The sequence below is a fragment of the Epinephelus moara genome, unplaced genomic scaffold (genome assembly GCF_006386435.1).
Source record: "Epinephelus moara isolate mb unplaced genomic scaffold, YSFRI_EMoa_1.0 scaffold830, whole genome shotgun sequence".
Classification (NCBI taxonomy): domain Eukaryota; kingdom Metazoa; phylum Chordata; class Actinopteri; order Perciformes; family Serranidae; genus Epinephelus; species Epinephelus moara.
In genome coordinates this window covers 580-23390 of record NW_026082796.1, presented here as the reverse complement: position 1 = coordinate 23390, position 22811 = coordinate 580, and the positions used below count along the sequence as shown (strand labels likewise).

The 22811-nt window shown below is 42.0% G+C and overlaps 2 protein-coding genes across 9 annotated transcripts; both read left to right on the top strand.

Moving 5' to 3' along the window:
- Window positions 1-269: 269 nt before the first annotated feature.
- LOC126387559 (NACHT, LRR and PYD domains-containing protein 14-like) lies at window positions 270-12754 on the top strand. Of its 8 annotated transcripts, none has more exons than XM_050040074.1 (12): window positions 270-555; window positions 768-926; window positions 1551-1655; window positions 4337-4441; window positions 4620-4858; window positions 5063-6896; window positions 7347-7520; window positions 9734-9907; window positions 10463-10636; window positions 11152-11325; window positions 11572-11745; window positions 12143-12754. In XM_050040074.1, exons 1-12 carry the CDS (start codon window positions 518-520, stop codon window positions 12150-12152), a joined length of 3360 nt encoding a protein of 1119 aa, XP_049896031.1. In that variant the 5' UTR covers window positions 270-517; the 3' UTR covers window positions 12153-12754. The 8 variants fall into 8 exon arrangements, with proteins under 8 accessions (XP_049896031.1, XP_049896030.1, XP_049896029.1 ...); XM_050040073.1 differs by having other exon boundaries at window positions 5060-6896; XM_050040072.1 differs by having other exon boundaries at window positions 4578-4858; window positions 5060-6896.
- A 3754-nt stretch (window positions 12755-16508) lies between these two features.
- Window positions 16509-22440, top strand: LOC126387560 (NACHT, LRR and PYD domains-containing protein 12-like). Its single transcript, XM_050040080.1, has 6 exons — window positions 16509-16592; window positions 16819-16956; window positions 17675-17779; window positions 18203-18307; window positions 20459-20697; window positions 21330-22440. The coding sequence occupies exons 1-6, from the start codon at window positions 16555-16557 to the stop codon at window positions 22295-22297; spliced, it is 1593 nt and encodes a 530-aa protein (XP_049896037.1). The 5' UTR covers window positions 16509-16554; the 3' UTR covers window positions 22298-22440.
- Window positions 22441-22811: the final 371 nt, after the last annotated feature.

Here is a 22811-nt window from a genome sequence, read left to right as displayed (position 1 = left end):
GACTGACTCACACACTCTGCACAAAACAAGCAAATGGAAAGGCCCAAGGAGGAGCCACACTCCACACAGAGTGTAGGGGCCATTTAGTATGTGTGTATCTATTTTTCTACTGTAAAAAGTTGTGCATGTATTGTGTGCACAGACTATAACTTTTGACCACTAGATGGCAGTGATTGTAAAGTCTATAAAAGATAACACTGATCACAGTTGATATGTATCAGGCGATTGAAGGCTACAGGAGGAAGGGTTGTAGCCCTGCCCTCTTGCAAACAGGCAGCGACACAGAAGAGAGGCACCGCCTTGACTGACTGCTGTCGCTTTTATGTCTTTTATGGCCAAAATAATAATAATGATACTAATAATAAGATCGTTCACGGGTCTTTTGAGGACGAGTCTCGAGTCAAAGTGTTTGCGACTTAACAGTTTCCTCTAAATAAAATGGGAGGAGGTTTAAACAGGAGGAATACTGAAAGTGAAACTTTAAGGTCAGTTTGTCCCAGACTCCATTTTAAACTCGATGGAGCAGTCAGAGGAATACAGGTCGTCTGAGTCAGGGTGAGTGTTAATACTAGACCTGCAAATAATGATTACTCTCATTATTGATTCATCTGCTAATGTTTATTCTGATTAATTGTTTAGTCTGTTATAGTGTCAGGAAAATACCCACCCAGTATGTAATCAGTGTCCTGTCAATAACAAGTTACTGACTGTAATGTACTGACTTCATTATACTGTGTGTGTGTGTGTGTGTGTGTGTGTGTGTGCAGTTTCACTGGTTTACCTCTCAGATTTGAGAAGATGAGTGATTTGGAGGAAGAGGGGGACAGATCAGAGTCGCCTGTATCAAGCTGTCTGTCTTTGAAGAGTAACCTAAGTAAATTTGCACCTCCAGACTTCAGTAATGAACCTGGACCCTCAGACACAAAGTAAGAGACTGTTTCTACTGTAAACTACAACATTGTGTTTTTATAATGACATGAGGTGTTGTTGTAGTCACTCACTGGGGATCAGAGTCCTTTAAATTTGTGTATCTACTGATACAGAGTCTGACCTGATTCTTATATTTATCTAAATATGGATTAAATGTGTATCTGACATTGTAATAACAGCTGTAGCTGCAGAATCTGACACACCTTAGTGCTACTAGATCCAAACACTGTTTCAGCTGCATTGCCATTATACAGTAAAAGATAGCAGAGTGAAATTCCTTCAAGCTGCACACGCAGAACATGTATACAGCACAGCAGAGTACAGTAAAGTAAGTCAATAGAATAAAGAAGCATAGGACATTATAGTTAAGAGTAGAGTAGTGTAAAGAAACTCAGTAGAGTACAGTGATTTGATAACAGCTGTAGCTGCAGAATCTGACACACCTGGACAACACTGGTTCAAGGTACAAAGTTCAGCTTTGTTGCCATTATACAAAGCATGACTGCACAATAATAATAAACAGAACACAATAAACAAATCTTGATCATGTGTCATGTTAATGTTACCTCTGCTCTTTACAAGGTCTAATGATATGTGTAAAACATTTGTTGTTTCCACAGACAGAGATCAGAGTCTCCAGTGTCCAGCTGTCTGTCTTTGAAGAGTAACCTAAGTAAATTTGTACCTCCAGACTTCAGTAATGAACCTGGACCCTCAGACACAAAGTAAGAGACTGTTTCTACTGTAAACTGACCTGAAGAAGTGTTCAGTGTTCAAATTCAAAGTTTCCTGTCCAGTGGCTCAAAATTTGTGGAGAATGTAAATGTGTACAGACAGTCTGCAGGTTTCTCACTGCAGCAGGAAACTGAGCCTGAAATTTAACAAGGTTTGTTTTACCTTGACATGTTTCGATGGGTGTCTTTGGTCTTCCTCAGAAGTGTCACTAGATGACATGCCTTATATCAGCTGATGTTACGGAGGCGTGGTCGCCCTGTCAAATTTAACAGGACGACCACGCTCCTTGAGGACAGCGCTCCAGGTATATGACAGCGTATGTGCTCCCTCATCCCGGTTCATCATCCTGCGGGCCCGCTTCCTTATCTCCACTGCCTCCATGATCCAGCGTTGGAAACGATTATCATCACATTACCATATATCAGAGGCATTACAGAACGCATCCAGTGTAAAATATCATATTGACACCCGGATCAAACCACTCATCAAACTAAGACAGTTGCTCATACACCCGAAGGACAAGATACAACCGGACCATAGGTGCAATGTCATCTACGAAATTCCTTGCCGCTCCTGCAATACAACTTACATTGGGGAAATGGGCAGATGCTTTGACACAAGAAAAAAAGAACACCAGAAAGAATGCAAAAAAGAAACAGAAAAAAGACACACAAGATTGGAAAAAGAAAAAGCCTATCAAGAAAACCTGAATTCAGCTATTTCTGATCACTGCAAAAGAGAGAACCACATAATGAACTAAGAGGAGGCCAGAGTCATCTGCACATATATTATATATAGATTATAGATTATATATTATAGATATTTCTTTCCAATGCTGGATCATGGAGGCAGTGGAGATAAGGAAGCGGGCCTGCAGGACGATGAACCGGGATGAGGGAGCATATATGCTGTCACATACCTGGAGCGGCCGTCCTCGAGGAGCGACCTGAAAGCAGGAGGCGTGGTTGTCCTGTTAAATTTTACAGGGTGACTACGCCTCCGTAATATCAGCTGATATAAGGCATGCCACCAGTGACATCTGGTGACGCTTCTGAAGAAGAGGGAAGACACCCGTCGAAACATGTCAAGGTAAAACAAACCTTATCTTGTCTGATATAAAAGAAAAGAAAAACACTAATTTAACACTTAGAAAGAATGAACTTCTATGGATTATTAGTGCAAGACAGAGAGGTGAAACAGGGCTGCAGTCTCAGCCCCACCCCGTTAAACATTTATATTGTGTAATTAGCAACATCACCAGAACAGTCAGACATTCCTTGTCTCAGCCTTTCTGACACAGGAATTAAATGCCAGTTCTTTGCAGATGATCTAATATCGTCAGTTCCATCTAAGAAAGCATTACAACAGCAACTGGATCAACTGCAAATCTTCAGTCAGACCTGGGCCCTGATGGTTAATCTGAAAAAGACTAGAATTATTGTCTTCCAGAAGTGACCCAGGTGTCAGGGAAACCCAATCAGGTTCCTACTGGGCTCGACTGACATAAAACACAGACACAGCTACACATATTTGGGACGAAGAATAACCCTAAAAGGAAATTACAATCTGGCCGTTAATGATCTGAGAGACAAGGAAATGAGAGCTTTCTATGCTATAAAAAAAAGTCTTCTAACATAGAAATACCTGTTAGAATCTGGCTCGAAATATTCACATCTATAATCGAACCCGCATTACTGTATGGTATTGAAGAACATGTGCTAGGGACAACAGATGGAAATTAGCCAATGGCTACAATCTGGCATGTTTACATCATTGTATTGCTCGTATGGTGATGTTCATTAACTTGCACTGTCCCTCTCAAATAATAAATTACAAATTACAAGTGTGGGGTCCTCTTGCAAATCAAGACTTTGAAAAATGGGACAAACACCCAGTTGAAGTCCCACACACTGAGATTTTCAAGAGTATACTTAGAGTCCACAAGAACACCCCTAATAATGGGCAGCGAGCTGAACTCAATTCCCCCCTTTTATTTAGGATTCAAAAAAGAGCAATCAAATTCTACAAACACCATAAAACAAGTGACCCCACCCCCTACCATTACAAGGCTCTCCATTGCCAAGAGGAGAACATAGAGAGTCTTGTGGCAGAGAGTTTTAAAGCTGGGGGGCAGAATGGCTGAAGTCTCTCAAACCCATGGTAGTCAAGTGGGAAGGTGCAGAGGTGGATTTAAGAGTACATGAGTGTGTGTAGACATAAAGGAGTTCAGAACGATACAGAGGGGCTGGGTTATGAAGGGCCTTAAAGGTGAGAAGCAAAATCTTGAAATCCATACGATATTTAACAGGAAGCCAGTGAAGCTGCAGGAGTGATGTGATCTATGGAGGGGGTTCTAGTAATGATACAGGTGGCTAGTTTATGTTCAGGGGTCACCTTATGGCCGAATACTGCATTCCTGCCTAAGGTTTTGTCGAGCTTGCACCTCAATCGGCCGATCCAGCTGGTGCGGTTTGACCCACCAGAGGGTGAAGAGGACGACAAGTCTGGGCGGTTATGCCCTGTGCGGGCTCTGAGAGCATATGTGGATGGTACCGCGAGTATATGCCATTTGGACCAGCTTTTTGTGTGTCATGATCATGTGTCATGTTAATGTTACCTCTGCTCTTTACAAGGTCTAATGATATGTGTAAAACATTTGTTGTTTTCACAGACAGAGATCAGAGTCTCCAGTGTCCAGCTGTCTGTCTTTGAAGAGTGACCTAAGTAAATTTGTACCTCCAGACTTCAGTAATGAACCTGGACCCTCAGACACAAAGTAAGAGACTGTTTCTACTGTAAACTGACCTAAAGAAGTGAAACCACCAGAACATTACTTTTTCATGAAGCTCCACCATGAGATATTTGAACTGCCAGTGATTAAGTGTGTGAATAAAACAAACTATTTCCAGCAGAGGTGGCAGGACGAGGTCTAAAGAATGTGCTCATCTCCACAGAGAGAAGAAGAAGAGGAGCCGTGTTTCTGTGGAGGAGCAGCCGTCCTGCTGTGCTTTGTGTCAGGACGTCCTGAAGGATCCAGTCTCTACCAGCTGTGGACACTGGTTCTGCAGACAATGCATCACGTCATACTGGGACCAGTCTGCTTCATCAGGAGACGACTCCTGTCCTCAGTGTGAACACAGATCCAGAACAACAGCTGGACTGCAGACAGCCAGTCAGACCATCACTGTACAAAGTAAGACTGTACATCTGTCCTCTGATGTTATCATGTCTGAACACAGGATTCTTCTTGGTTTATTTGTTGTGTTGTACAGCATCCACATTAAAGATTGTTATTAAAGTCAAGAGATTTAAAACTCTTTGTTTTAATGTTGGTCATGAAAAAATCATCAGCTTCTCTTTTCCTTTTAGTCTCACATTGTTCCTTCTCTTTTAGCAGGTAGTGGTCTGCAGGAGGTTTTAGATGAACATAAGATGAGTCTGAGGAGGAGATGTGAACATGTGACTGAAGGAAGTGATGAAACAGGAAGAGAAACCCTCCTCAACAGGATCTACACTGAGCTCTACATCACAGAGGGACAGAGTGAAGAGGTTAATACCCAACATGAGGTGACACAGCTTGAGAGAGCTTCCAAGAAGAAGATCCTCCATGACACTCCAATCAAGTGCCATGAAATCTTTAAAGCTTTACCTGACCAACAGAAACACATCAGAGTCGTTCTGACAAATGGCGTCGCTGGCATTGGAAAAACCTTCTCGGTGCACAAGTTCACTCTGGACTGGGCAGAGGGTTTGGAAAACCAAGATGTCAGTCTGGTGATTCTGCTTTCGTTCAGGGAGCTGAACTTGATCAAAGATGAGCAGTACAGTCTTCTCACTCTGCTCCATGTTTTCCATCCAACATTACAGAAGGTCACAGCAGAGGAGCTCGCTGTCTGTAAAGTTCTGTTCATCTTTGACGGCCTGGATGAAAGCAGACTGGCACTGGATTTCCACAACAATGAGGTTGTGACTGATGTCACACAGAAGTCATCAGTCAACATGCTGCTGACAAACCTCATCAAGGGGAATCTGCTTCCCTTGGCTCTCATCTGGATAACTTCCCGACCTGCAGCAGCCAATCAGATCCCTCCTGCATGTGTTGACAGGGTAACAGAAGTACAAGGCTTCACTGACGCCCAGAAGGAGGAGTACTTCAGGAGGAGAGTCAGTGATGAAGAGCTGTCCAGCAGAATGATCTCCCACATCAAGACATCCAGGAGCCTCCACATCATGTGTCTAATCCCAGTCTTCTGCTGGATCACTGCTACAGTTCTGGATCACATGTTGACTACAGAGCAGAGAGGAGAGCTGCCCAAGACCCTGACTGACCTGTACTCACACTTCCTGCTGGTTCAGACAAAGAGGAAGAAGCAGAAGTATGATGAGGGACATGAGACGAGTCCACAGGAGCTGACAGAGGCTGACAGGGAAGTTCTTCTGAAGCTGGGGAGGCTGGCATTTGAACATCTGGAGAAAGGAAGCATCATGTTCTACCAAGAAGACCTGGAGCGCTGTGGTCTTGGTGTCACAGAGGCCTCGGTGTTCTCAGGAGTTTGTACAGAGATCTTCAAAAGAGAGTGTGTGATCTTCCAGAAAACAGTCTACTGCTTCACTCATCTGAGCATTCAAGAGTTCCTGGCTTCAGTCTACATGTTCCACTGTTTCACCAACGGGAAGACCGAGGTACTGGAGGACTTCCTGGGGAAAGACCAGGATAATGACAGATACCTGGTGCATTTCCTGGGGAAAGGCGAGGATAAATACAGATCCCTGGATGTCTTCCTGAAGAAAGCCATGGAGAAATCCCTCCAAAGTGAAAATGGTCACCTGGACCTGTTTGTCCGCTTCCTTCATGGCCTTTCTCTGGAGTCCAACCAGAGACTATTGGGAGACCTGCTGGGTCGTACAGACAACAGTCCAGAAATCATCCAGGGAGCCATCAACAACCTGAAGAAGATGAACATGTACAGTATCTCTCCTGACAGAAGCATCAACATTTTCCACTGTCTGCTGGAGATGAACGACCTCTCAGTGCATCAGGAGATCCAAGAGTTCCTGAAGTCAGAAAACAGGTCAGAGAAGAAACTCTCTGAGACCCACTGCTCAGCTCTGGCCTACATGCTGCAGATGTCAGAGGAGGTTCTGGATGAGTTGGACCTGAAGAAGTACAACACATCGTGGGAGGGACGACGGAGACTGATTCCAGCTGTGAGGAACTGCAGAAAGGCTCTGTGAGTCCAGATGTGATTAATATCATACATCATTGTAGTTTAGTTCTTTAAGTACACCCACTATAAAATTTATATTATTCTTGAAATGTGTTCCACTTTATTTTGTCACAGATGTTTTTGAGCTGTTTCAAGTGCTGTGAGTGTAAAAACTGTAACTTTTTCAGTTGTGTTTAAAGCTCTCAAGTTAATGAATAGAGTTATTTTATGTATTTCTAATAATTGTTACATTTGACAGTTTTTGAGGCTTTTTACATAATCAGATATGCAGATAATACCTGAGTTTATTTACCACTATGCATAAGACTTAAAAATAAGATCTGTATAATTTTCCAAAGCTGATTTCTGAAGTCCTGAAGAACTGCTGTCATGCATTATTGTCATCAAAGGCATGAAGTCAATATAAATTGTCTTTTTCCATAATAACATATTTTGGAATATGTGTCATAACAGACTTTCTGGCTGTGGACTTGATGAGACTCACTGTGAAGTTGTGGCCTCAGCTCTGAAGTCCAACCCCTCCCATCTGAGAGAGCTGCAGCTGGGTCACAGTGACCTGCAGGATTCAGGAGTGAAGCAGCTGTGTGATGGACTGGAGAGTCCAAACTGTAGACTGGAGACTCTGAGGTCAGTTCACTTGTTAATGCAGTTTTTTGTATATACTCAATTCAGATCCTTGATTGAAGTTCCAGGATTTCACTTTTTTCAGAAATTTTGTGTCTCTCCAAATGCCTGAAAAACTATAGACAAAACATAGAGAAATTATAGTTTAGAATGACATCATCAAGTTTGAGATTCATCAAAAGCACAATTTAGGATTCCTGAGGTCCTGAGTAATTCTTGTTTTCATGTCGACATTGACTAATCATTTGAAGCCACAGACCTTTTAGATTGCAACAAAAGCAAATAAATAGTCTGCACTGGAAACATCTTTGTGTTAAAAAGGACACGCTCATATTTTTTCAAGTCTATGTCAATACAATACTGAGGTGTCCATATGTACATTCAAAGTTATTATCTCTGCCAGGCATTGTAAGCCTGTGGGGGATCATGCAGTTGGTTGTGGTCATGTGTATCTTTCTGTCTGTTGGCAGCTAATCTCCCAAACTACTAGACCAAACAGCCTCAGATTTTGTGTTTACATATATGACTATGTTCAAGGACCTCTCATGGTTGTGCTGATTCACAATTTTCATGGAGCACAACTGTGCCACATGCATTGTTTTTAAGAGTCACAGCTGTGGTGCAGCCACCTGGTGGAGATCTGTACTCTACTAAGTACACTTTTTTTTGTTGGTGTCTGTAATCATTCCTTCTATCCATACTGTCTGTGAAACAATTCCTTTATAACCTCCAATGTTTTTGTACTCCAATGTTACAGGATTTGTACTCCAGTGTTGCAGGATTGAGGACAAAATCCACAGTCTTGTTCAGAAATTCAGATTAAATCAATCTGAGGCTTCAGCACTCCGAAGCCCCCTTTTAGATAGGAATTGTGCAAATTTGCAGCAAAGAACAATCAGTCTTCTTTAAGCATTGGCAGTATAAAAGCAAAATCGGGGAGTGCGGCAAAATGCCGCCTACCTACTTTTGTTTATACAGAATGCGCCTTTTTCGGGGCAATGGGGGATTAGTGAGCAAGTAACAAATTGTGTAGCTCAGCATGTGATGTAAACAGTGATGTGGGAGGGAAGCCCCGGCTGGTCAGTCCTTCAGCGATTCTCTCGTAGGTCGGCCTGTTCTTCACCATCCCCGTCATCTGGCGGTTAATGGCCTCTTCGTTTGCGAGGGCAAGGAGGGCGCGCAATTCCTTGTCTCCTCAGTTGCTCATGTTTACAGTGTCTGTCAGGTTTGCGTTTCCCTCGTGGTACCAGCTGCTTGCTAATTCCTGCTATCAGCTGTTTCCCGTTTATCCACCGCCAGTGGCTCGCACATGCGGCATCATCAACAGCTCCTCCCACAAGTCTTCAACAGCCCCTCCCGTTGCGGAAGGCGGCCTTGGTCTGTTTAAACTAAAAGGGTTCCGCCAGTATGACTACCCTACGAGGTGGAAAATTGGGCACCTCGGATCAACTCACCAATCCGGCTCTGTGTGTCTAAACGCTCGCAGCTTGCCAGCAAAACAGCCCACCATTCACAGAAAATCTGGCAGTGTAAAGGGGCTTGAGTGATACAGTCAGTATTTTGTGTTTTACAGTGTTTCCTTGTTGAGTTGCAGTGGAGAAAAGTCAAAGAGGGAATTTGTTGCTAAATAGTCTGTAATTGTGGTAGACACCCACTTGATTTGACAAACTCAGACTGCTGAAGCTTCTTATTAGTTTTAGCTGAACTCATGAAGTAATTTCTTACAGTGTAGCTGTGGTAGGAAGGGACCACCTCACACTTAGTGTGGACAGGAGGTATAATTACTGCCACCAATAACTCTTGTAATGTGCATGTGGCTGTTGTTTTAAGACAGACTTAAACAGATATATGCCTCTGCTTTTAATTACATATATACGGTATGATGAAGGTCATGTAAGAAATGAAATAATGAACAGTTATTTGGTCCAACATGTCTGATTTGATATTGACCCTCCAATTTCAGACTTGAGACTGAGATCAGCAGTATGATTGTTGACATGAATCAGTGTATGCATGTTGTGGTGACATTTGGATGATGTCTGTAGAAGGCTGACATTAGGATGATCCGCAATAACGCAATGACAAAGTTATTCTAGTTATTTTAGGGAAAAGCTCATTGATTAGGACATAGTACTGTTGAGCTACACATTTAAAACCTGAACACATCTGATTGTATCATTAATGAATTTTATTTACATGAGTAATTCTTTATTCAGGTTGAGTTCCTGCAGTTTGTCAGAGATCAGCTGTGGCTATCTGGCCTCAGCTCTGCAGTCCAACCCCTTCCATCTGAGAGAGCTGCAGCTGAGTCACAATGAGCTACAGGATTCAGGAGTGAAGCTGCTGTGTGAATTTCTGGAGAGTCCACACTGTAGACTGGAAACTCTGAGGTCAGACATCATTTTTACTCCTGTGCTGAGATTAATATGATGTGAAAGTTGTAGTGACACTAAGCTGCAGACATAAGGCTGATATTCACACTGTGTCACAGTGTCTTCATGCTAAAGCTTCTTCAGTGGTTTAGTCCATTGACTGTGGCAGAGCAATGTTGAGCTAAATCCTTAATACAATACAATACAAATTATCACTGGGTAATTCACTCTGAACCTGTCAAACAGTTGATTTTAACTTTAAGTTACCTTTATGATTCTTTAAATAAATGAGTTGTGTTTGGCTGCACATCATGACTGGAACTGGCAGAGTTCAAGAGGCAAAGTCATTAATCTTTTTCAAAGTAGCAGCATGTCATTCATGTTAATGAGAGCTATTTTTCACTTGTTGTATTTTAAAGTTTTTAACTTGCATCCTGTTGAGTTCAGGTGTTTTAAGTTTCCTTTTTCCTAAACCTCTACATTCTAAACCTTCCTCAGCTTTGAAAACAAACACTGAATGATTTCAAGCAGGCACTTTGTTTTCTAAAATTACATCATTTATTCTTTGTTCAGATTTATCTCCTGCAATTTGTCAGAGATCAGCAGTGTTTACCTGGGCTCAGCTCTAAAGTCCAACGTCTCCCATCTGAGAGACCTGCAGTTCAGTGGAAATGACCTGCAGGATTCAGGAGTGAAGCTGCTGTGTGATTTTCTTGAGAGTCCACACTGCAGACTGGAGACTCTGAAGTCAGTTCAGTAATCTTCAGTTACCTGATATCTTTAAGTAACAATTTGATCTAATTTATGTGCATATGTAATTTATATCCATAAAAATATGTTCCCATTTGTTCATATTTTTATTTGTCTCTGACAGATCTAGTCTGCACTCACAACAGACGTCTGTTTCTTAAAGAAACTGTTTAAAGGGAAATTGATGTGTGTGCTAATATTTTGCATATTTCCAGATGCAGCTGTTTGATCAATATAGTATTGATCCTTTAATTCCAGACTTGAAAACAGCAGCATATTATTAATCTATGTTGACATAAATAGGTGTATGAATGTTGTGGTGACATATGGATGATGTCTGTAGAAGGCTGACATTATGATGATCCACAATAACACAATGACAAAGTCACTCTAGTTATTTTATGGAAAAACTCATTGATTAGGACATAGTAATGTTGAGCAACACATTTAAAACCTGAACCTATGTATTGAATAATTAATGACTTTATCTACAACGTTTTTTCTTTATTCAGATTGAGGTACTGCAGTTTGTCAGAGATCAGCCTTGTTTCTCTGGCATCAGCTCTGAAGACCAACCCCTCCCATCTGAGAGAGCTGGATCTGAGCTACAACAACCTGCAGGATTCAGGATTGAAGCTGCTATGTGATTTCCTGGAAAGTCCACACTGTAGGCTGGAGACTCTGAGGTCAGTTCACTGACTGTTTATTACTGTTATAGATATTATACATGTAATTACAATTTAACAACGTCTGCACACACCTAACTTAAATACTTAAAAATTCCCATTTTCATTTGTTCATGTGTCATTTTTGACACAGACTTTTGTTTCTAAACTGTACAAAATGTCCACTGTTAGTTGTTAAAGCAAATTTATTTTTATGAATGCATAGAATTTTTAACTACAATTGTACGTAATTTATTCTTTATTCAGACTGACTTGGTGCAGTTTGTCAGAGGCCAGCTGTATTTCTCTGGCCTCAGCTCTGAAGTCCAACCCCTCCCATCTGAGAGAGCTGGAGCTGAGTGACAACAACCTACAGGATTCAGGAGTGAAGCTGCTCTCTGATCTTTTGGCGAGTCCACACTGTAGACTCGAGACTCTGAGGTCAGTAGGGGGTTGGAGTCAGTTAATGCCAGTTTAAGTAACATTGTACTGAACACATTTTGTATCAAAGCAAATATCCACTATTTTCTGTAAACCTTTAACCTTCTCAGTGCCTGTGAGAGGAGAATGGTGACAGGCTTCAGGATTGGACAGAAAGACAGAGAGAGAGAGACCATTCAGCCATTTGGATCAGGCAGAAATTTGTTGTGATCATGTGTTTACGTTAATGTGATGTTGAAGACTTACGATCCACTAAAGTTAGGCACGATACAAGATGAATGCTCCACTTCTGGTCTGAATAGGACTTAAGTCCCTGCTGGTCTTTATACTGGATGTGCTGCATCACTGACTGACAGCTGATTTATGACTTCTGTTGTCTGTCTTCTTCTCTCATCAGCTGGAGGTGAACTCTGCCAGAGTGAGTGATCTAAAAGGTGGATGTGTTGAGAGAGATGATCCAGAGAGGTTGAAGCATGTTACTGCGAGGTAGAGTGGAGAGACTCCAGATTTTGTAGATAGATATGCTGAATCTGATCCTGCAAATTTCTACTGTTTATGACAACAAACATGTAAATGGACAGTCATTTAAACTGCACTCAGGCTGCTCTGATTACAGTCAACTAGTGTAAAGTCTGTGATTATCTCTGTATTGTTTTGTGTTGCACCTCCACACTGTGGAATGATGGAGAACTGCTGTTCATGTTCATATGATCCTGTATGTTGGAGGTTGATGTCAGAAAGCAGAAGTCTGCAACTACGTTTAATCATTTTTATCACTGATAGATGATATTTCTGTAACACGTTCTTTTTTCTTCTGCATATTTATGTTCCTATTTTATGTGAATCATTATATTCTGTAGCAGAGTGCATTATTTACAGAAACCAATGTGTTGACACAATAAATAAATGAGAAGGGGCACAAATAATTTCTGAGAGCTCCCACCTACATGAAACTGTCAGCGAAATATTTTTGTTCTGTAATCAACAAAAATGATTAAAAACAATGTTGTTATTATTCCACATGTTTCTGAAGTGATTTAATCCAGAGGACTCTTCAGACCTGCTCACAGTCAGTCAGCTGCTATAACTCACCCCTTTACATTTTATTAGGCTTAAAGTTATGCATAATTAAGGGCGGGGCCACTTTGAGTGACATGCTGTCTGCTGATGGTGTCCTCAGCTTCTCAGTCAGATCCACCCCTCGCTCTTCCACAGCTCCAGCCTCTCACCCACATATGGTCACTTCTGGCTCCATAAACCAAGATAGCAACAGCTGAAGTGCCGAACTCAAAGCTTCAAAGCAGGAGTCCACAAACCAATGGGTGACATCACAGTAGCATCGTCCATTATTTAAACAGTCTATGGTTCTGCCCAGGCAGAAACAACAAGCCCTCAGGAACATCACCCAGCCTTGCCTCCAACTTTCTCCAGCAGCCACTCGCAGTATTGCAAAGAAGCAATTTCCCTATAGACCACCATTGTAAAAGAGACGTCTGTAGAACTGTTGACAGGACACCTGTGTTCTGTCTCGACTGCAGGATGCTTGAAAAATCCAACATTGTTTCAAGTTTCAGTTTCAGTTCAGCATCACAGCTAAAACAAGGAATTATGAAAACACTTGGCCGAACCCCACAGCCTTTAAGATGGAGATAAAACAGGCTCTGTGTTACTGTATGTGTGTCAATCGAGGAGCTTCATGAGGAATCTGTTGAGCTGCCAGAGGTTGATGTGTCCGTGCATCATCTTCTTCTGCATAAATCTGAAAGTAGATCATTGTGATGGTTGCTTTGTCATTTATTTTTGTGGTCAGCAACAGGTTTATGAACTAATTTCTGAAATCAGCATGTCGATATTGAAGCTGGAAATTCAATCCAAAATAGTGTTGTCACGATACCAAAATCTTTGTTTCGGTGCCAATACCAATATGAATTTCGATACTTTTCGATACTCTTTGGTACTTTTCCTAAGGAAAAGTCCTTTTGGATACAAACCTTTAGAACAATAAATAGTAGGGGTGTAACGGTACCAAAAAAATCATGGTTCGGTAAGTACCTCGGTACGGACGTCACGGTTTGGTAACTCAAATGTTCCACCAAGTTTGTGTTGTCTCGTGTTGTCTCCCTTTGCGAGGCAGACTTTCTCTTGTCTTTTTTCACATGCGCCAGCTGCGAATGTTGATACAGGTGTTGTCATACACACCACTTGCGCAATCTGTGCTCCAATAGGAACAAGGAAGGCGTTTGCGTGCATAAATGAGTAAAATAAATTAACTAAATTAATGAATTGAATCAGTTTCAAAGTACCGGTATTTTCCAAATGCAGTATAGTACCGTTTGGAATACTCTAGTACCGCGGTACTATTTTAGTACCGGTATACCGTGCAACACTAATCCAAAACTGGTCTTACTTGTCTGGAACAATTCCTCTATGGAGTCTGGTATCCCTGCTGGCAGAATTAGCTTCCTATCATCATCTTCACCAAAGCTGATCCTCAGCCTGATGGGCTGGGTCATTGTGCAGACTTAAACAACAAGAAAAATGTTGGGTATCGGCAGTCTCCTCCCTCTTCCCTCATGTTTCTTGTGTTTTCCCCTCTCCCTTGTGTTTCTTGTCTGTCTCTCTCCCCTGTCTGTGTTAGTTTCTCCCTTGCTGCAGGGCGTGGCTGGCCACTCTCCCTCTCCTGTTCATCCCTGTCTTCTCTGCCTCCACTGCCTCCACTGCACACCTGCCATCAATCAGCCTATCAAGACCTCACCTGCCTGCTTACTATACAGACTCCAGCTCAACTTCCAGTATTTGTCAAATCGTCCATTTCCCTTAGTGGTAACTACTCAGACTCCAAAGAACCTCTGTGAATGCTTTTGCTGCCTGTTTTTGCCTTTTTGTCGGCTCTTTTTCCCTGATGGCTGTCTCTTGTGCTTCAGGTCTCATCTCCGGTCATAAGCCAGCCTTGCCCTGCTTTGTGTCTGTCCCTGAGACTCTGAAGATTGTGTGTTTGGATGAAGACCCTGACTTCTCTGCCTGTCCACTCTCTACCCCTTTTTTGGAACATTCCATTAAATTTTTGTTATCTTTTGCTTTTTTTTTTGTCTCCGAGTCTGAATTGTTGCATAGTGGGTCCTATTCAGTACTTAAATATAACAAAAAAACAACACCAGTTGAATATTTCAAATGAAACAACAACAACATCAACAACAAAACAAACTCTGAGGCAGTTTGCACTGTAAGATGAAATGCTATCCGACTGTTGCGATCTCTGTTTCCATCCACTTTCTTCTGCTCATTGATTTGCAGCCTGTAGAGAAAAACAACAAATTAACTCACTCATTCCTGAGAACTACTTTTTGAGCTTTTGATTTATCACTCTTTAATTAGGCTGGAAAAGTTTAAAGATAACACTCCTCTTCTCCTTCCCATTCTGTGCTGCTGTCAAATATTTGTTCTCCTGTAGATCACTGTTCTGTAGTGAGGTTTAAATGGTTCTGGATGTGCAGAGTAGAAGCTGCTCTGACACACCGACACACTGAGGATGATTTATCTATCTCAGAGTTCTTCAGTTACATATGAAGTTAACAGAGTGCTGAAGAGAAAATAGTCTTTTGGGAGATAGTTTGGTTCATTTACATCAAATTCACCTTTCTAAAAACATGTTTCTTTTCTTTGGGCCTGAAATGCAAAGCTTATTTTATATTTCATCTTGTTGTTACAGAACCCTTTAATTTAACCTGTGATCCAGCTAAATGCTTTAATTCCTGTTGGTTCAGAAATAAAATTAAATTTTTCTCTAATGGAAATCCTCACAGCCTCCCTCCATTTCTAATGGGCTTACAGATGTTCTTTCCCCAGCTTGAGAAAGTTAAATATTCTCTGTTTGTTTTTTAAAGACATGTGGAGGTGGGAAAGCAATTCAGCATCTGTCTTCGCTCACACCAGGGAGTTGGTAAACCCGAATCTGACAGAGTTCGAAGGAGACGGTGTGATTTGATGCCAGACTAGCTTACTTGTTGTTAGGATTAACGGTGGGTTATTGCCAAAGTTAGACTGGCTGTATTGAGATGTTTTAAAAGTGTACAATACCGAGGCTAAAGGCAAAACATGATCACTACCTGTCTGTCCATGAAGACAGGTCACAAGGAGATGTGATGCTGCTCTGCGGGGTGCTCGATTTAAGTGCGTTAACTGTGGTGACTGTGACAAGGGACAGTGATGAGGGAGTGGCAGGGGTTCTTGCAGTCTGGCAGAGTTAAAACTCAAATACAGTTGTCAGGTGTTACAGCACACTTTTAATGTAGAATTGATGCCATGGGCCAAATTTAAAAAGTAAAATATTAAAGTAGAAAAAGAAAAAGAAATAGTGTGTTGCTTGTTCAACAGGTGTTTGATACATTTTTGTTTTAGTTATAATGAGCACCCATGTCACTGACTCCAGTTAAATATATCCTAAAATATGTATAAGTCCCTTCGCTGTGAGTGTGTGTGTGTGTGTGTGTGTGTGTGTGTGTGTGTGTGTGTGTGTGTGTGTGTGTGTAGAGTGCAGCCCTGCCCTCCTGCAAACAGGCAGTGACACAGAGAAGAGAAGCAGCACACTGACTGACTGATGTTGCTTTTTATTTCTTATGTTAATGTGCCAAAATAATAATAATAGTAATAATAATATTAGGGGGTCCCAAATCTCGATCCCAAGTTTAGTCTCAAGCCACTGTGATTGCAACTTCACCCAGATTCCTTTCTAAAAAAGGGAGGAGGAGTTACAAACAGGTAGAACACTGAAGATAAAACCTGTTTGTCCCAGACTCCATTTTAAACTCGATGGAGCAGTCAGAGGAATACAGGTCGTCTGAGTCAGGGTGAGTGTTAATACTAGACCTGCAAATAATGATTACTCTCATTATTGATTCATCTGCTGATTTTTATTCTGATTAATTGTTTAGTCTGTTATAGTGTCAGGAAAATACCCACCCAGTATGTAATCAGTGTCCTGTCAATAACAAGTTACTGACTGTAATGTACTGACTTCATTATACTGTGTGTGTGTGTGTGTGTGTGTGTGTGTGTGTGTGTGTGTGTGTCCAGTCGTCTCAGATTTGAGAAGATGAGTGATTTGGAGGAAGAGGGGGACAGATCAGAGTTGCCTGTGTCCAGCTGTCTGTCTTTGAAGAGTAAATTTGATCCTCCAGACTTCAGTAATGAACCTGGACCCTCAGACACAAAGTAAGAGACTGTTTCTACTGTAAACTGACCTGGAGATGATTCAGTTTTTAATATTATCTGATAATCTACACCACAACACTGTTTTTATAATGACATGAGGTGTTGTTGTAGTCACTCACTGGGGATCAGAGTCCTTTACATTTGTGTATCTACTGATACAGAGTCTGACCTGATACTTATATTTACCTAAATATTGACAAAAATGTATATCTGACATTGTACTAACAGCTGTAGCTGCAGAATCTGACACACCTTAGTGCTTCTAGATTCAAAAACTGGTTCAGTTTCATTGCCATTATACAGTAAAAGATAGCAGAGTGAAATTCCTTCAAGCTGCACACGCAGAACATGTATACAGCACAGCAGAGTACAGTAAAGTAAGTCAATAGAATAAAGAAGCATAGGACATTATAGTTAAGAGTAGAGTAGTGTAAAGAAACTCAGTAGAGTACAGTGATTTGATAACAGCTGTAGCTGCAGAATCTGACACACCTTAGTGCTACTATCCAAACACATGCTCAAGGTACAAAGTTGGGCTATACTGCCATTACAAACTCTTCACTCCTACAATAAACATGTTTCCAGCTGTAGGTAAAATGTTCAGAGATGCAGATGGAGAAATAAACACAACTATTTGTTGTTATTATCAAATCTTGATCATGTGTCATGTTAATGTTACAAGGTCTAATGATATGTGTAAAACGTGTTGTTTCCACAGACAGAGAGCTGAGTCTCCAGTGTCCAGCTGTCTGTCTTTGAAGAGTGACCGGTCTTTGGACAGACCTACAACCTTCAGTAATGAGCCTGGACCCTCAGACACAAGGTAAGAGACTGTTTCTACTGTAAACTGACCTGAAGATGATTCCGTTTTTAATATTATCTGATCATCTACACTACAACACTGTGTTTTTATAATAACATGAGGTATTGTTGTAGTCACTCACTGGGGATCAGAGTCCTTTAAATGTGTGTATCTACTGATACAGAGTCTGACCTGATACTTATATTTACCTAAATGTTGATTAAATGTGCATGTGACACATTGTGATAACAGCTGTAGCTGCTGAATCTGACACACCTTAGTGCTACTAGATCCAAACACATGCTCAAGGTACAAAGATGCAGATGGAGAAATAAACACAACTATTTGTTGTTATTATCAAATCTTGATCATGTGTCATGTTAATGTTACATCTGCTCTTTACAAGGTCTAAAGATATGTGTAAAACATTTGTTGTTTCCACAGACAGAGAACAGAGTCTCCAGTGTCAAGTTGTCTGTCTTTGAAGAGTGACCGGTCTTTGGACAGACCTATAAGCTTCAGTAATGAACCTGGATCCTCAGACACAAAGTAAGAGACTGTTTCTACTGTAGACTGACCTGAAGAAGTGTTCAGTGTTCAAATTCAATGTATTTTATCAGTTTCCTGTTCAGTGGCTCAAAATTTGTGAAGAGAATATGTAGATGTGTACAAACAGCCTGCTGACTTCTCACTGCAGCAGGAAACTGAGTCTGAAATTTAACATTTGAAAATAGCAGGTGTATAATCTGCAGCACTGTTTCATTGGACACACAAGATGGTAGAGAGACTATAACAGAAACAGTGCGGGATAGAGAGGTGAAACAGGGCTGCAGTCTCAGCCCCACCCCGTTTAACATTTATTGTGTAATTAGCAACATCACCAGAACAGTCAGACGTTCCTTGTCTCAGCCTTTCTGACACAGGAATTAAACGCCAATTCTTTGCAGATGATCTAATACCGTCAGCTCCGTCTAAGAAAGCATTACAACAGCAACTGGATCAGCTGCAAATCTTCAGTCATACCTGGGCCCTGATGGTTGATCTGAAAAAGACTAGAATTATTGTCTTCAAGAAGTGACCCAGGTGTCAGGGAAACCCAATCAGGTTCCTACTGGGCTTGACTGACATAAAACACAGACACAGCTACACATATTTGGGACTAAGAATAACCCTAAAAGGAAATTACAATCTGGCCGTTAATGATCTCAGAGACAAGGAAATGAGAGCTTTTTATGCTATAGAAAAAGTCTACCTGTTAGAATCTGGCTCGAAATATTCACATCTATAATCGAACCCGCATTACTGTATGGTAGAGAAGTGTGGGGTCCTCTTGCAAATCAAGACTTTGAAAAATTGGACAAACACCCAGATGAAGTCCCACACACTGAGATTTGCAACAGTATACTCAGAGTCCACAGGAACACCCCTAATAATAGGCAGCCAGCTGAACTCAATTCCCCCTTGTAATTAGGATTCAAAAAAGAGCAATCAAATTCTACAAACACCTTAAAACAAGTGACCCCAGAGGAGTGCGAGGAATCCTCTCAGCCAGCTGGTCCTGAGGCTCACCTCCTCCAACAGCACAAGGCCTCAGGACAAACCTCACACAATCCAGCCCAACCAAATTATATCTTAAGAAAAAGAAAACGACATCAACTATTTGACATCTACCACAAAAACCCAAAACAAACGTCAATACTATTTGGCCTTAAACAGACAGAACACAATGGCAAACTGACTGCTGTGACAAATCAGAAACTGAGAAACATACTGGTTATATACAGACGGTACAGGTGTGTTTTCAAATGGGGAAATGTGAAAGGGAGTCAATATTCCAAATGTCTTGTGGCAGAGAGTTTTAAAGCTGGGGGGCAGAATGGCTGAAGTCTCTCAAACCCATGGTAGTCAAGTGGGAAGGAGCAGAGGTAGATTTAAGAATATGGAAGTGTGTGTAGATATAAAGGAGTTCAGAAAGATACAGAGGGGCTAGGTTATGAAGGGCCTTAAATGTGAGAAGCACAATCTTGAAATCCATACAATATTTAACAGGAAGCCAGTGAAGCTGCAGGAGTGATGTGATCTATGGAGGGGGTTCTAGTAATGATACAGGTGGCTAATTTATGTTAATGAAGACACTTGAGAGGGAGACCAAGGAAGACGGAGTTGCAATAATAAATATGGGATGCAACCAAAGAGTTAAGGGGGAAAGCAGTGTTGTGAGGTGTCTGCGACAGGTGGAGACGAAAGCTGAAACCTAGAAGACCTAGAACTTCTAGGTCTTCTAGGTCTGCATGCTTTCGTCTCCACCTGTCGCTTCTAGGCTAGAAGCATTATTGATGTGTGCCTCAAAGGACAATGTACTGTCCAGGATGACACTCTTAAACTAAGGGGATGGACAGACTTTGATGCCCATGCCCATCTCATGACACTTGTGGATTTTAAAGCAGTTCAGCAGTTAAAGGACGAATGATGAGAGAATGAATTTGCTGAGACAAGTGATTAATCTAAAACTAAAGACTAATTAAAACTAAAACCACCTGAGGAGCGATTGCTTCTCATCAAGAACAGTTTGACTGCAGGGAAATGTTGAAAGACATGAGGAAGCTTTGAGCCTTTTGAAAGTTGTCTCACAGAGGAGCAGAACATTACTCAGGAGGTTTTTAGTGTCTCAGGGTCTAAAGAATGTGTTCCTCTCCACAGAGAGAAGAAGAAGAGGAGTCATGTTTCTGTGGAGGAGCAGCTGTCCTGCTGTGCTTTGTGTCAGGACGTCCTGAAGGATCCAGTCTCTACCAGCTGTGGACACTGGTTCTGCAGACAGTGCATCACCTCATACTGGGACCAGTCTGCTTCATCAGGAGACTCCGCCTCTCCTCAGTGTGGGAAAAGATCCAGAACAAGAGCTGGACTGCAGACAGCCAGTCAGACCATCACTGTACAAAGTAAGACTGTATATCTGTCCTCTGATGTCATGCAGTGGCGGAACTAGAATTTTATACAAGGGGTACTTTTGAGTATTTTATTTAATCCTTCACAGGAAATTACTTTGTTACAGCAGCCATAATTGAACACACCTACATGCATAAATAAATAAATAAAGATAAAAAACAGAAAACGCACACTGTAACTTATGTATCATAAGTGCTCATTAAAAAGTTTCATTGCAGCAGGAAGAAAAGACCTCCTGCTGCACTCTGACTTACACCTAGGAATAATCAGTCTGTCACTGAAGGTGCTCCCTTTGATCACCCCCAGTGCATGAAGTGGATGGGAGGGATTTTTCAAGATTGCCCTCATCTTGGACAGCATCCTGTCTTCCGCCACCTGCTGGACAGTGTCCAATTAAGAGCTAACCACAGAGCTGGCCTTCTTTATGACTTTGTCCACTCTGTTCCTGTCTGCCGTACGTGTCCCCTCTCCCCAGCACTTCACAGCAAAAAACAGAGTACTGGCCACCACTGAGTGGTAAACACTGTGCAGTAGGGGTTGGCAGGTGTTGAATGACCTCAACCTCCTTAGGAAATAGAGTCTACTTCTCTTTTCCTTTAGTCTCACAGTGTTCCTTCTCTTTCAGCAGGTAGTGGTCTGCAGGAGGTTTTAGATGAACATAAAATCAGTCTGAGGAGGAGATGTGAACATGTGACTGAAGGAAGTGATGAAACAGGAAGTGAAACCCTCCTCAACAGGATCTACACTGAGCTCTACATCACAGAGGGACAGAGTGAAGAGGTTGATACCCAACATGAGGTGATGCAGCTTGAGAGAGCTTACAAGAAGATCCTCCATGACACTCCAATCAAGTGTCACGAAATCTTTAAAGATTTACCTGACCAACAGATACACATCAGAGTTGTTCTGACGAATGGCGTTGCTGGCATTGGAAAAACCTTCTCAGTGCAGAAGTTCACTCTGGACTGGGCAGAGGGTTTGGAAAACCAAGATGTCAGTCTGGTGATTCTGCTTTCGTTCAGGGAGCTGAACTTGATCAAAGATGAGCAGTACAGTCTTCTCACTCTGCTCCATGTTTTCCATCCAACATTACAGAAGGTCACAGCAGAGGAGCTCGCTGTCGGTAAAGTTCTGTTCATCTTTGATGGCCTGGATGAAAGCAGACTGTCTCTGGATTTCCACAACAATGAGGTTGTGACTGATGTCACACAGAAGTCATCAGTCAGCGTGCTGCTGACAAACCTCATCAAGGGGAATCTGCTTCCCTCAGCTCTCGTCTGGATAACTTCCCGACCTGCAGCAGCCAATCAGATCCCTCCTGCATGTGTTGACAGGGTAACAGAAGTACGAGGCTTCACTGACGCCCAGAAGGAGGAGTACTTCAGGAGGAGAGTCAGTGATGAGGATCTGTCCAGCAGAATGATCTCCCACATCAAGACATCCAGGAGCCTCCACATCATGTGTCTAATCCCAGTCTTCTGCTGGATCACTGCAACAGTTCTGGATCCCAGTCTTCTGCTGGATCACTGCAACAGTTCTGGATCACATGTTGACTACAGAGCAGAGAGGAGAACTACCCAAGACCCTGACTGACCTGTACTCACACTTCCTGCTGGTTCAGAGTAAGAGGAAGAAGCAGAAGTATGATGAGGGACATGAGACAAGTCCACAGGAGCTGACGGAGGCTGACAGAGAAGTCCTTCTGAAGCTGGGGAGGCTGGCATTTGAACATCTGGAGAAAGGAAACATCATGTTCTACCAAGAAGACCTGGAGCACTGTGATCTTGATGTCACAGAGGCTTTGGTGTACTCAGGAGTTTGTACACAAATCTTCAAAAGAGAGTCTGTGATCTTCCAGCAAACAGTCTACTGCTTCGTTCATCTGAGCATTCAGGAGTTTCTGGCTGCAGTCTACCTGTTCCACTGTTTCACCAACAGGAAGACAGAGGTACTGAAAAACTTCCTGGGGAAAGACTGGGATAATTACAGATCCCTGGATGTTTTACTGGAGAGAGCCATGAAGAAATCCCTCCAAAGTAAAAATGGTCACCTAGACATGTTTGTCCGCTTCCTTCATGGCCTGTCTCTGGAGTCCAACCAGAGACTA